Source organism: Mesocricetus auratus, unplaced genomic scaffold (genome assembly GCF_017639785.1).
Source record: "Mesocricetus auratus isolate SY011 unplaced genomic scaffold, BCM_Maur_2.0 Super-Scaffold_100691, whole genome shotgun sequence".
Taxonomy (NCBI): Eukaryota; Metazoa; Chordata; class Mammalia; order Rodentia; family Cricetidae; genus Mesocricetus; species Mesocricetus auratus.
In genome coordinates, this window is record NW_024429267.1 from 41,050,920 (window position 1) to 41,063,311 (window position 12,392).

A 12,392-nucleotide genomic window follows, 5' to 3' on the forward strand; every position below is an offset into this window, starting at 1 on the left:
CCAGACATATATGTGAGAAAAATACTCATACACATAAATCTAAAAATAAAATTTTAAATAAAAATCCCAGCACTTGGGAGGCAGAGGCAGGCGGATCTCTGTGAGTTCGAGGCCAGCCTGGTCTACAGAGCAAGTGCCAGTATAGGCTCCAAAGCTACACAGAGAAACTCTTGTCTCAAAAAACAAAAAATATTTATTTCAAATAAAAATAAAATTTTAAATAAAAATACCTGTGCTTGTATATGTACACACACACACACACACACACACACACACACACACACACACACACACACGTAGGTACGTACGTAGAGGACACAGATTGATGTTTGGCGTCTTCCCCAACTGCTCAACTTCAACTGCTTATCTTTCTGAGACAGGGACTCTTACTAAACCTGAGCTTGGTGATTTGGCTGGGGTGGTTGGCCAGCCAGCCCCAGAGATCCTGCTGTCTGTAGTCTCCCCAGCTCTAGTGGGCACCACATGTGGCTTTTATTTCAGTTCTGGAGACTCAAACTCTGGTCCTCATACTTGTGTAGTAAGCACTTTGCCAACTGAGTGGATTCCACATTCATTTTAGATGCCAATGTAATGTTTTACTTGGATGAAAGTTGTCTTTTTTTTTTTGAGTTAATTTTTTAAATTTAAATTAGAAACAAGCTTGCTTCACATGTCAATCAAGTTGTGTCATTTTTTTTAAGTTAATTTTTTAATTTAAATTGGAAATAAGCTTGCTTCACATGTCAATCCAGCTCTGTTAAGAGATGCTTTTCCTTGTGAGAAACTGTTCCGCCCGCCTGGTTCTAGATCCGCATCAGTCCCAAATAAACACACAGGAGGCTATATTAATTATGAAGCTGTTGGCCTTGCTTGTTTCTTACTGGCTACCTCTGACTTAAGTAATTACCCCATAATTGTTAATCTAAGTATGTCTCTTACCGGAGAATGGTTCCGGGCTTCCAACCCCATGGCGTTACATGTCGACTCTCTTGTGTTTCTCCTTCCTAGAGTTCTCCTGGACTCCTAGTCCCTCCTATCTTGGTTCCCTATAGGCTCAACAGTACTTTATTGCAAATGCACAGGACTTCCCCCAACACCACTCACATCTGACTTCCTGCCTTAAAGCGGTGCATTGTCTGGAACAATTAGCAGCCAACTTATAACTGCAGAAAAAGCAAACTGAAAAGTGAAAGCCATCTGACTAAACCTAGAAGACCAGAAAGAGAGAAGCATTCTCTCCTCCCCTTCTCCCCCTTCCCCCCCAACCCTACACCTCCTCCCCCCCTTTACTCCCCAGGGAGGGTTAGGCCTTCCATAGTGGATTTTCAAAGACTGTCATATCATCCCAAGCAGGGTCTAGGTTCTCCCCCATGTGTCCAGGCCCAGAGAGCATCCCTCCATGTGGAATGGCCTCCCAAAGTCCATTTGTATGCCAGGGATAAATACTGATCTACTACCCGAGGCCCCATAGATTGCTGAGGCCTCCTCACTGACACCCACATTCAGGAGGTCTGGATAAGTCCATGCTGACCTCTCAGTCACCAGTCTGGGGTCCATTAGCTCCCCCTTGCTCAGGTCAGCAGCCTCTGTGGGTTTCACCAGCCCAGTCTTGACACCTTTGGTCATCACTCCTCCCTCTCTGCAACTGGGTTCCAGGGATTCAGTTTAGTGTTTAGCTGTGGGTGTCTCAAAGTTGTATCATTTTTGTAGCATTTCTTTTACACTATGGGCTGACTCCAATAATTTGATGTTTGTGTTTTTTTTTTTTAATGCTTATAAGAGACAAAGATTCCCTATGATACTGTGGCTGTTATAATCACCCTCCTGGTTTAGTTTCTGCTATTGTGTAATTCATGAAATTAGTGAGCTGTTTAAAGTGCCATGAAAAATGTCATTCATTAAAATGAAACCCAGAACAATCTGGACAGTCAAGCCAGACCATTGAGTCCCAGCAGAGATGCAGGTGAGCTAACTCTGTGTTTTTCAAGAGGCACTCACTATGAAGACCAGGCTGGCCTTGAACTCACAGAGATCCACCTCCCTGTGCCTCCTGAGTGCTGGGATTAAAGGCGTGCACCACCACTGCCAGGCTGTGAAATAAATTTTAACAATATAACTTAGTACAAACTATTTAAAATAGTACTACTTTGACATGTGACCAGTGTAATACAGATAAATGACACTTGTACAGTCTTCAGAACCTGGAGTATATTTCACCACTACCCTATTTCAGTTCCTACCAGCCATGTGTCAAGTGCTCAGTTGCAACATGTACATGGCCAACACGTTTAGTACCATTGTGGAGTTCTGGAGAGTTCTATGTGGAGGGGTAGAGAGGAGGAGGTGAAAGTTCTTGTTTTGCTTAAAGTTCCAGAGAGCTACTGCGTGGAATATGCAATATTTGATATACAACACACCATGTTCTCAACAAATGGTTCCCCATATGGAAAAAATAAAATTGTGTCATATGCTGCACATAAGCATACGTTCCAGATGGATGAAGAAACCAAATTTCTTAAAGAGAAAAACACAAAAGCATTAAAAATACAAAAATTGTTAATTGGAAGGTCCTTCTTAAGCAAGACACTAGATACAGAGATCATAACAGTTATCAGTTATCAAAAACAAAATACCAAATTTTGCCCAAAATACTAAGCAATGTTAAAGGACAAGGGATACTGAAAAAGTAATGCAAATAAGTTAGAAGACAACCAACCAAAAGCCATGCAAAAGTTACAAATACTTTATTACACTCAGTATTTTAGTGTGTGTGTGTGTGTGTGTGTGTGTTGGCATGCATACACCATGATGCATGTGTGGAGTCAGTCATCCTTTACCTACACGTCAGCCCCAGGGATGGTCAACTCTAGGGATCGAATCCCTGTCACCAGGCTTGCTTGGCAGGTGTTTCTACACATCAGCCCCAGGGATGGTCAGCTCTAGGGATCGAATCCCTGTCACCAGGCTTGCTTGGCAGGTGTTTCTACCCACTAAGACAGTTCACAATCCTCCTCCCCACAATGGACACTTTAAAATGCATACATTCTTCTCTCTATACATACATTGGCCATGTAAAGGATAGAAATGTGCAGAATGCTCAGGATCACTACTAATCTTTGAAGGCAATACAGATCAAATGATAATGAACTACTTTTCTTTTTCCAGTAGCTGTGATAAAACAAAGATAGAAAACATTTTTGGGGAGGGAAGGGTTTATTTGACGTAAGCCAAGGCAGGAACTCAAAGCAGGAACCTAGAGGCAGGAACTGAAGCAGATACCAGGGCGAAAGCTGCTCACTGGTTTGCTCAGCTTGCTTTCTTATACAACTTAGAACTTGTCCAGGAATGGCACCACCCACAATGGATGAGGGCCTGCTATATCAACCACCAATTAAGAAAACGCTTTACACACATGACCAAAGACCAACCCGATGGAGGCGATTCTTCAAGTGAGGTTCCATAGCAGGCTTTCTCAGACTGCCAGTCCCAAATATTATTAGTTATGAATGCTCAGCCTTATCTTATGCTTATCCCACTAGCTTTTATAACTTAATTTAACTGGTTTCTCTTTGTCTACTTTCCTGCTTCCTCTGTCTGTCGGGCTCCGGGCGTCTCCCTCTCTTTTTCCCTTGTTCTCTCTCAAGTCAAGATTCTTCCTCCTACTTATTCTCTCTACCCATCAGCCCTGCCTATCCCTCTGCTGCCTAGCTATTGACTGTTGAGCTTTTTTATTACACCAATCAGGTGCCTTAGGCACTTCTTTACATAGTTAAACAAATGCAGCATAAACAAAAACACAATGTACTCCTTTTGGCTCAGTGATTTCATTTCATGGGAACCCACCCCCTGAAACATCTACCTACATGGACCAGGATGTGTACGGCAGGAAGCAAAGTGTAGTACCAGAGCAGGTAGTCTCTCAGGATCCATCCGAATCAGGAGTACCCTGGGGGTATCTCTGGGTGCTTTGTCATACAAGACTCCTCAAAATCTCATTATTTTGATGAGTTAAAAAAGCAAACCATGGGGTTAGGGGTGGAGCCTGGTTGGTAGAGTGCTTGTGAAGCTTATATGAGGTCCAGGGCTCGCTCTCCAGCATGCACATAAACCAGGCATGGTGAACAAGTGTGTGATACCAGCACTCAACAAGTGAAGGATGGAGGATCAGAAGTTCAAGGACATCCTCAACTGTATGTCCAGTTTGAGGTCAGCCTGAGATAATAGCCCTGCCTCAAACAAAGCAAAAAACATAAAAACAAGCAAAAAACCCCACCACAATGTAAATCATAATTTTATGTATCAAATGGGAAAAATTTAAAACACAGTTGTGGATCTAATACACATGTCTGTGTAAATACCTAGAGATAGGGCTATGGGACGAGCACCAAGCTCAGTGAAGGGATTCTCTAGCTTTGCCTGAGCTCCCTCTCCTCCCATTCCAGACCCCGCCTCCCAGAAAGCCTGCCAAGGGTCAGCCCCTCCCTTGGAGCTGCTCAAGACCATGACTACAGGGTATTTAAGACCTGGTCACCAGACCTGCCATGTGATTTCTATTCCTCTCATTTCTGAGAGTCACCCAGGAGTGCTCTGTTTTGCTTTACTCTTGTGTATTAAAATCTGGTCTTATTAATTTAGCTGAATTTGGCTTATTGCATTGGTGGAGAATACCCAATAATTGGGGACCCAATACTTATCACCTTGGTGCCGGCAACCCAGCTTATCAGTTACATGTGAAGGGGAATGCTCACGTTTTATACCATGTACTTCTTTGCTGTTCACGGCACAACTCAAAGAGGTTTACAGAGTGGCAGAGTGGCATTCTCAGGTGACCAGCAGATGACATTAGTGGAGATGTAAGCCAGCCAGGGGTAGGAGTGGGTGCATCCCTGGCTGTGAGCTCTGGGCTGCCTGGATGTCTATCTTTGTGGCTATCAGTCAGTGGAGACTCTGAGACTATGCCAGAGCCATGCAAGGAACACCTGTCAACTCACTCCATCTCCCAACCCCTGACCAGCCTGCAGGGTTTCCAAGCACCCATCTCAAGCCTAAAGCTGGCCTGCTTTTAGAGTAGTGAATACCAAGTGCTATGGCACTTTCTGACTTTTCTTAATTATGTCTTCTGGAGAATAAGGTCAAGCATGTGACAGGCAAACCCAAGGAGGTTGGGGGTGGGTGTGTAGAGTGGGCATGGTCATGACTGTAGCTTTCATTTTCCCTGGGGGCAAAGAAGCATCAGGCTGAGGTCGGAGCTTCCCAGCATCTAGATGCTGAGGCATACTGGGAAATGTCAGAAATTGCCACCCACACTTTAGCAGGGGAGAGAAGAGACTTAGAGGGCCAAACAGTGTGGAGACCACTGGGTGGCACCAGGAAGAGTCTGCTATTGGATTCTGAGGGTTCAATAACAAGTGCTGCTGTTTTATTCTTATTCGGAGATTAACATGTAATATAAGTATGAAGGAGGTGAGAAATTAACATGTAATATAGAGATGAAGGGGGTGAGAAATGAAGCAATATGGATGCCAGAGGGAAGAACATTCCAAGCCTGAGGAAGGATTGTGTTCAAGGTTGGAAGAAGCTTCAGAAAGCCATAGTTGCAAGCATGGTAGCTGAAGGAGAGTAGGAGGTACCATTGGAAGGGAAGGGAGAGGGGCAGGGCTTGAGAACTTTGTCTTTTATTTTAGATGAGCTAGGGAGACATTGGCAGTCAGAAAGCCAGTGAATGATGCATCAGGCTGATGTTTTAGAGGATGACTCTGCATGGTGTGTTGGGAACACACTGTGAGTAAGGGGGAGAGGGGCAGGCAGGTGCCCTGGGGGTGATAAGGGCTGTGGGGGTGGGGAGGCACCTGCAACAGATCAAAGGAGAGGCGGGAGCTGAGTCTTTCTTAACCCGGTGGCCAGAATCACCTTTAGGGTTCATGAAAACACAGATTGGTCCCCAATTCCAGTTGCTCCTCCTCTTATTCTGGGGTGAGGCCCAGGAATTTGCATTTCTATGATTCCCTGGTGATGCAGCTGGTTTGGGAATCACATCCAAGGGCCCTGTAAATTTTCCTTCACAGCCCTGATGAAAACTTGCAATTAGTAATTGCAAGTACTCATTGCAAGTACTCAAGGAAGCTCTTTGCCATTCCCGTGTCTCTAGTGCATGAGGGTCAGCAAAAATGTATGTGGAGTACAGGCCATGAGGGATTATTGAAGGAACTTTTGGAAGATTCCTCGATTAAACTGTTCGGTGGTGTTTGGTGATGAAACTCACAGAAGTGGTCACTAGAGGGAAGGATTCATTCTATCAACAGCAATAATAACAAGCATGGCGCTTACCCAGTGTCTGCCCAGGTGTTTTATTTATAGCCTCTCCAATTAAGTCCTTGTAAAAGCCCTGCAAGTCAGGCCTTAGCGCTTCTGTTTTATGAATGAAGAAGCCAAGGCTTAGACTTTTCCCAAGGCCACACCATTAGTAAATGCCAGAACCTAGCCGGCCTGACTGACAGCTCTGGGGTGCATTATTTCATACCGTCTCAAGATGTCACTGGCCAAAGATGTGGAAGTCTGAAAGGCCCTCTAGAAGTTTCAGCTTCCTTCCTTGGGGATTACTAGTTTGTTGCAGAAATGTAGACACCAAATCATCTCCTTAAAGACACCCCTCCCTGGCCACCTCCCTTTTGTTTTCTTGAGTAGAGGGACCTGTTCACACAGCATGTTCCCAGCCTCAGGTCCTTCCTGGTAGAGCTCTGGCTCCCTACTAGTGGCCACAGCTGACTTTTGTGTTTTTCACCATTCAGTTCATGCCCACTTCCTGGTCTCTTCCTGCAGAGCTATGGGCACTGTATTCTATGCTGGGGAATTGAAGCTTGACAAATTGAGGCCAGCTTGTCTCCAAATGGAATCCATCCCTCTCACTATTGTAGAGAGGAAAAAAAAAATCATGGTCCAAGACTTCCCTTCCTCCTCAGTCTCTCTCCCTACCCTGGCAGGGGATAAAAATAGCATCTCCCAGGGCCGGAGTGTGGACGGGGCAACTGTGAGCTTGAAGCTGGGCAGGGCAGAGAGCAGCTGCTCCCCACAGGCAAGGAAGGAGGCATGAGGTCAGGGCACCGGCCACAAGGATGGGATGACCCTGCTGGTCTGGAGGACTGAGGAGGGAGCTTGGGAGCCAGCCTGAGTGATGGCTCTTGGAGTGAGCTTGATTGTCATGGTAGGGGCTCCCCAAAATTCTTTATCAGAGGTTTTTTTTTTTTTAACCTGTTTAGGGAGACAAGTGCTTCCTAGAGCAAGCGATGAAATGTAGAAATCACTTTTGTGTATCTGGGAGCATCATCCATGCACACAGACAGCAATTCACAGCACACATTGTCACACACACTGCATATTTTAGGGGGAGGGACTGGTATGGGCCACAGGTTAAAACACCAAATATGCATTGACTTACAGTGAAGTAGAACTAGTAGAAATACAAATTTGTCACATATAAAAACAAGCTTGCCAGTCTCCAAACCTACAGAGAAACCCTGTCTGGAAAAACAAACCAAAAAACAAGCTTGCTGGGAGTGCTGGCACAGGCCTTTAATCCAGGCTCTTGGAAAGCAGAGGCAGGTAGATCTCTGTGAGTTCGAGGCCAACCTGTTGTACATAACAAGTTCCAGGCCGGTGAGGGCTACATAATGTGACCCTGTCTCAAAAACAAACAAACAAACAACGACAAAACAAACAAACCAACCTCTCCCCCCCCCAAAAAAAAAACACTAGCCAAAACAAAAAACAAAACCCAAAACAAAAACAAGCTTACTAAAGTTTGCCAAGGTCCTTCTGGAAAGGGAACAGATTCGCGACTGTAGATCCTGACCTTTGATAATACTTACCCGCATCTTGTTTCTCTTTAGAAAACGCATCCGAGACATGGGGCGCACCTGGGGAAGAATGAGGGACCGTAGGCTGACAGTGAACCAACCAACCCCAGGACTCAACAACGTGGGCCAGGGACTGGCTACTTTAACAGAGGTGCAACCCAGAGCCCTTCGCCTGGGTAGGTCATTTTATTATTTTTTTGATTAACTTGTTCCTCTTTATCTTCCTTCACTCTGCGCAGTTCACACCTGTAAACTACGTATGGTATTTCTACCAACCCGGATTCACGGCCCCTACCCCGATTTCACGTCTGCAACGCCCCCGCGTGCACGAGCGCTCCAGACCCGGGCGCTCTCAGCCGGGCGGAGCGTGCGTGCGCGCCCTCGAGTCGTCGGGCGCGCGCACGTGCGTGTCTCCGCCCCGCAGTTCCCTCCCCCCCGCCCTCCCGTTCCTGGGCGGCCGGTCTGAAGTGGCGGCGCTATGAGCTGGCCGGCCGCCCCCGGCTCGGGGCTGTGAGGCGCTCGGGGCCGGGGTGCGCGGCGGCGCGGCGGGCGGCGGACGCTCCTGCTCGGCGGCGGCCATGCGCGCGGGCCGGGGCGACGTCCCGGGGACCGGCGGCCTGAGGGCCCCGCCGCCGCCGCTGCTGCTGCTGCTGCTGGCGCTGCTGCCCGCCGCCGCCCCGCGGTCCCCGGCCCTGGCCGCCGCTCCTGCGGGGCCCAGCGTGAGCCTCTACCTGAGCGAAGACGAGGTGCGCCGGCTACTCGGTGAGTGGCGCCGCTCCCGGGGCCTCGTGAGCCCGCCGCGGGGCTGCCGCTGAGCCGCCTGCCCGCCCGCGCGCGCTCGCTCTCCCTCTCCCCGGAGCCTCTCTGCGCGTGTCACTCTAGGCCGCGGAGCCCCGGAGCCTTGGAGTCGGCGCTTCGGACCTGGGTGGCCGTCCCTTAGCTTGCTGGGGTGGCCCGCAGGCCACGCTGCTGCGCGCGCGCTCTCTGGTTAGCGAGTTGGGGCAAGGTGAGCCGGGCGTCCCGGCTGTGTGGCATCCTGCACACCTTAGGGCCGACCGGACCTGCAGCGTTGAGGTTTGACTTAGGGTCCTTGAGTTGGACCTGGGGCAGCAATTCCAGGCCACTCGCCTACTCTGCCGACCCTGAAGCGAGAGGAGAGGTTGGCTTTGGGTCAGTCGGTGGTTGCGTTTACCTGTTTTAGCACCGTTGTTTGGGGAGTTCGTTTAGAAAATGATTCTTCCCCCTCAGCTTGGAACTTTGTGGATTTGGAAAGTCAGCATTTCAAAGAAGGCCTGGCCAGCCATCAAAAGAAAGTCTCTCTGGTCGTTGAGGCTACCCAACTTTTCACCTTCTTTTATGCATTAAGGCAGTTCCTTCACTTGGTCTCAGGGTGTGGCGTTTCTAGAGTGTTGGAACTGAAAAGTTCGCCTCCCAAACATCCATTATCTGTCACTTTTATTTTAGTGGCACGCATGTCTGTCTCTGTCTCTCGTATGTTAGTGGAGTTTCTTTCTTCCTCCTCCTCCTTCTTTTTTCCTCTTTTTTTTTTTTTTTTTTTTTTGAGACAGGGATTCTATGTAGCCCAGGCTGTTCTGGAACCCACTATGTAGACCAGGTTGGCCTCAAGCTCACGGAGGTCTATCCGCCTGTTAGTCTGTTAGTGAAGTTTCTTAAGGTCTGTTGGGAGAGCTCAGCATCGGAATGAAATTGCATTTAGCACACTGTTTAGACACTGTTATATGCGTGGGTTCATACTCTTTAACCAAAGAGGAATTGTGTTTTTGTAACGCCCTGTCTTAATCCTCCTTACAGTCCAGTTGAATTAACTGACTTTAGTCTAGCAGAATTGAAACTGCATCCAAGTTACGCCTGTAGCATGGGAGAAGGGCTTAGCAGCTCATAGGCATGCTTTCGTAAAGTGTTGTCTTTCGCTGTTGTTGTTGTTAAAAGAACTTACATAATTGTGACTTTATTGACTTCCTCTCCTGTCTCAGCCAGGATGGAGGTAGTAGGAGGACAGAGACAGCTAGCAGCAGACATGGACAGAGTGCTTGTATGTATCTACCACTGCACATTAGAATTTTGCTAATACATTTATGTATTTGTGTGTGTGTGTGTACCACGATGTATTGTGTGGAGGTCAGAGAACAACTTGAGGGAGTAGACTGTCCCTTTCTACAATATGGGGCCCAGGATTTGAGCTCAGTTGATCGAACTTGACAACCAGCACCTTTACCTTCTGAGCCATCTTGCTGGGAAGCAATATGGACTTTATACATGTTACTTCTCAATTTCTTGTTACCCAGTGGGTTAAGTGGTCTTGGGAGATGAAAAAGTAAGGCTTTAAATAGCTTGCTTAAGGTAATATGACTTATTTCGTATATTGCATATATATAGTTTATACCCACACAAAACAGTGTTTGCTGGCTGCAGACTAAGTTTAAGGCATGAAGATACTGTGTATATAGACATTTGACTATGGCACGCTGGAAAAGAGACCACTCACTGTGAGCTTATTAGTAATTGCAGTAGTTCCTTTGTAGCAGGAACTGACTTTTCTTAGGATTTGTAGCTCTTACTCCTGATCGATGAGCACTTGGTGAGTATGTTCACAAGTGAGCAGTGTGTGGAGTGGAGATGGGGAGTTTGTCTCGTCCACCCTTAGGTATTTTTCTGCCACGAAAACTGAGTTGACCTATTACAGTGTGACCTCTAGATCGTCATCCCCCAGAGTTAGGGCCTCTTTCTGTTCCTTAATGCCACCCTCAGATGTGCTGCCTGGAAGGGTTCTCTGGCTTTGTCTGGGTGGCAAAACGTAAGTGATGGGATGTCTGCAGGGCCTCCTGAACATGGCGATTGTGGTGTGCAAGACTACTTGAAATAGTGCTTTCCTGCCATATTTTCGTATGCTTAGAAGATTGAGTGCCTTCCAAAGGCTTAGACAAGCTAATCTTCATTTCACGTTTCTAAGACAGTGGATCCAGAATGCCATGTAAAAATGTCGAAGTCAGTAGTGACAACTTTATATGTTGAACTAGTTGTGCTTGATGGAGGTGGTTTTAATCCAGTCACTACAAGCAAGAAGCAAAAAACAATCCATTAGTACAAACGGGTTTAAACCAGAAGCTATCAGCATCCTGCCTTTGGCCTTTTTGTCCTCTGGGCCCATCTCGCCAGGTGGTCATAGTTCTCTCAACTGTTCTTCTGTTTATTTTTTCCTTGTTTTTCTTTTGAATTTGTAGACCAATGCGGAATGAACATTTGTCTTCTGGAATCATTCCTGTGCCCTGTACTCTCCAGTGCAGTTAAAAAGAAAAGAGCACTTTAAATGATTTTTTTTCCATGTGCATTGGAGTTTTGCCTGTATGAGAATGTTGAATCCCCTGGAACAGGAGTAACAGACAGTTGTGAGCTGCCATGTGGGTGCTGGGAATTGAATCTGGGTCCTCTGGAAGAGCAGCCTGTGCTCTTAACCACTGAGCCATCTCTCCCACCCCTCCAGTGCATTTTTAAGGCAGCAGTCAGTATTGATATTACTGTGTACAAATACATTATTCTTTTCTGGGTTAAATAGAAACTGGTCACCCTACCCCCATCCCATTTTTGTTTTCCCCAGAGCAAATAGTTGGATTTTAAGCTTTTCTGATTAGTCTGCCTTATGTCTCTGCATGTATTCCCTCAGGTACATGCTGAGTGCTTTTGACCGGGCCCCCCTTTCAGGTAGCATATCAAGACATCTGTTAGTTCCATTGGACTTTACTTAGTGATGTCTTGATTTAGCGTCATCCATACTCTTGCTTCAGGCTGGACAGTAGCACTTTGTGCCTTTTCGGTCTTCTCTTGGTCTCCTGTTCTCTGGTGTCTTGATTTGCTTTCCTTTGCTGACTGTGTAGAGTTCTAAGAATGGGGTGTGTGGGAAAGAGAAACTGAGGCCCTACACGTCTGAAAATTTTCATTTTATCCTCATACTTTGTAGATGGTCTGGACAGCTTTACAATTTTAGATTGGACATGGCTTTTGTTTACAATTCTGTTGGTATTTTCTCCTGTAAGAATTTCAGATAAAAGATCCAAAGCCATCTTTAATCCCTCGCAGTTTTTAAAATTTCAGAGTGCTTTCCTCTGGCACTCTGAAGTTTTATAAACAGGCATGTGGGTTTATTTGTTAATCAGGATGCAAAGCCTTCAGACTTTGGGAGGGTCTGTTCACTTTTTAAATAATGTCCTATGGCTTATTTTTCCTGTGTATTTTTTTCTGAACTGGCTGTGTCTATTGGTTCTCCAAGTTGAACTTGAAGTTTTCTTATTTTACCTTTTATTTATTTCTGTGTATTGAAGCTAGTAGACAGAGTTCTCCCTCCCAATTTTGTCTTTGTGTAGTGAAGAGTGAGATGCTGGGATTGGCAGGAGAGGATGGCGACGACTCCTGATGTCTGCTGGAGTGAGTGCAGGTGGACTGTGCTGGAAGCCTTTCTGAAACACCAGAATTTGTATCTAATTAGGGTTCTGCTCAGTGTCGGTGAAGATGCCTCTAGAAACT

General features: G+C 46.5%; 1 protein-coding gene across 2 annotated transcripts in view; it reads left to right on the forward strand.

Annotated features, from left to right (window-relative positions):
- The first annotated feature begins 8,416 nt into the window (after positions 1–8,416).
- Positions 8,417–12,392, forward strand: part of Ryk (receptor like tyrosine kinase) — a 74,765-nt gene continuing 70,789 nt past the window's right edge. For both annotated transcript variants that reach the window (XM_040739698.1, XM_005072031.4), the window contains exon 1: positions 8,417–8,615. In XM_040739698.1, coding sequence (XP_040595632.1) covers positions 8,432–8,615 — 184 coding nt within the window. In that variant the 5' untranslated portion in view covers positions 8,417–8,431. The remainder of the gene's footprint in view (positions 8,616–12,392) is intronic.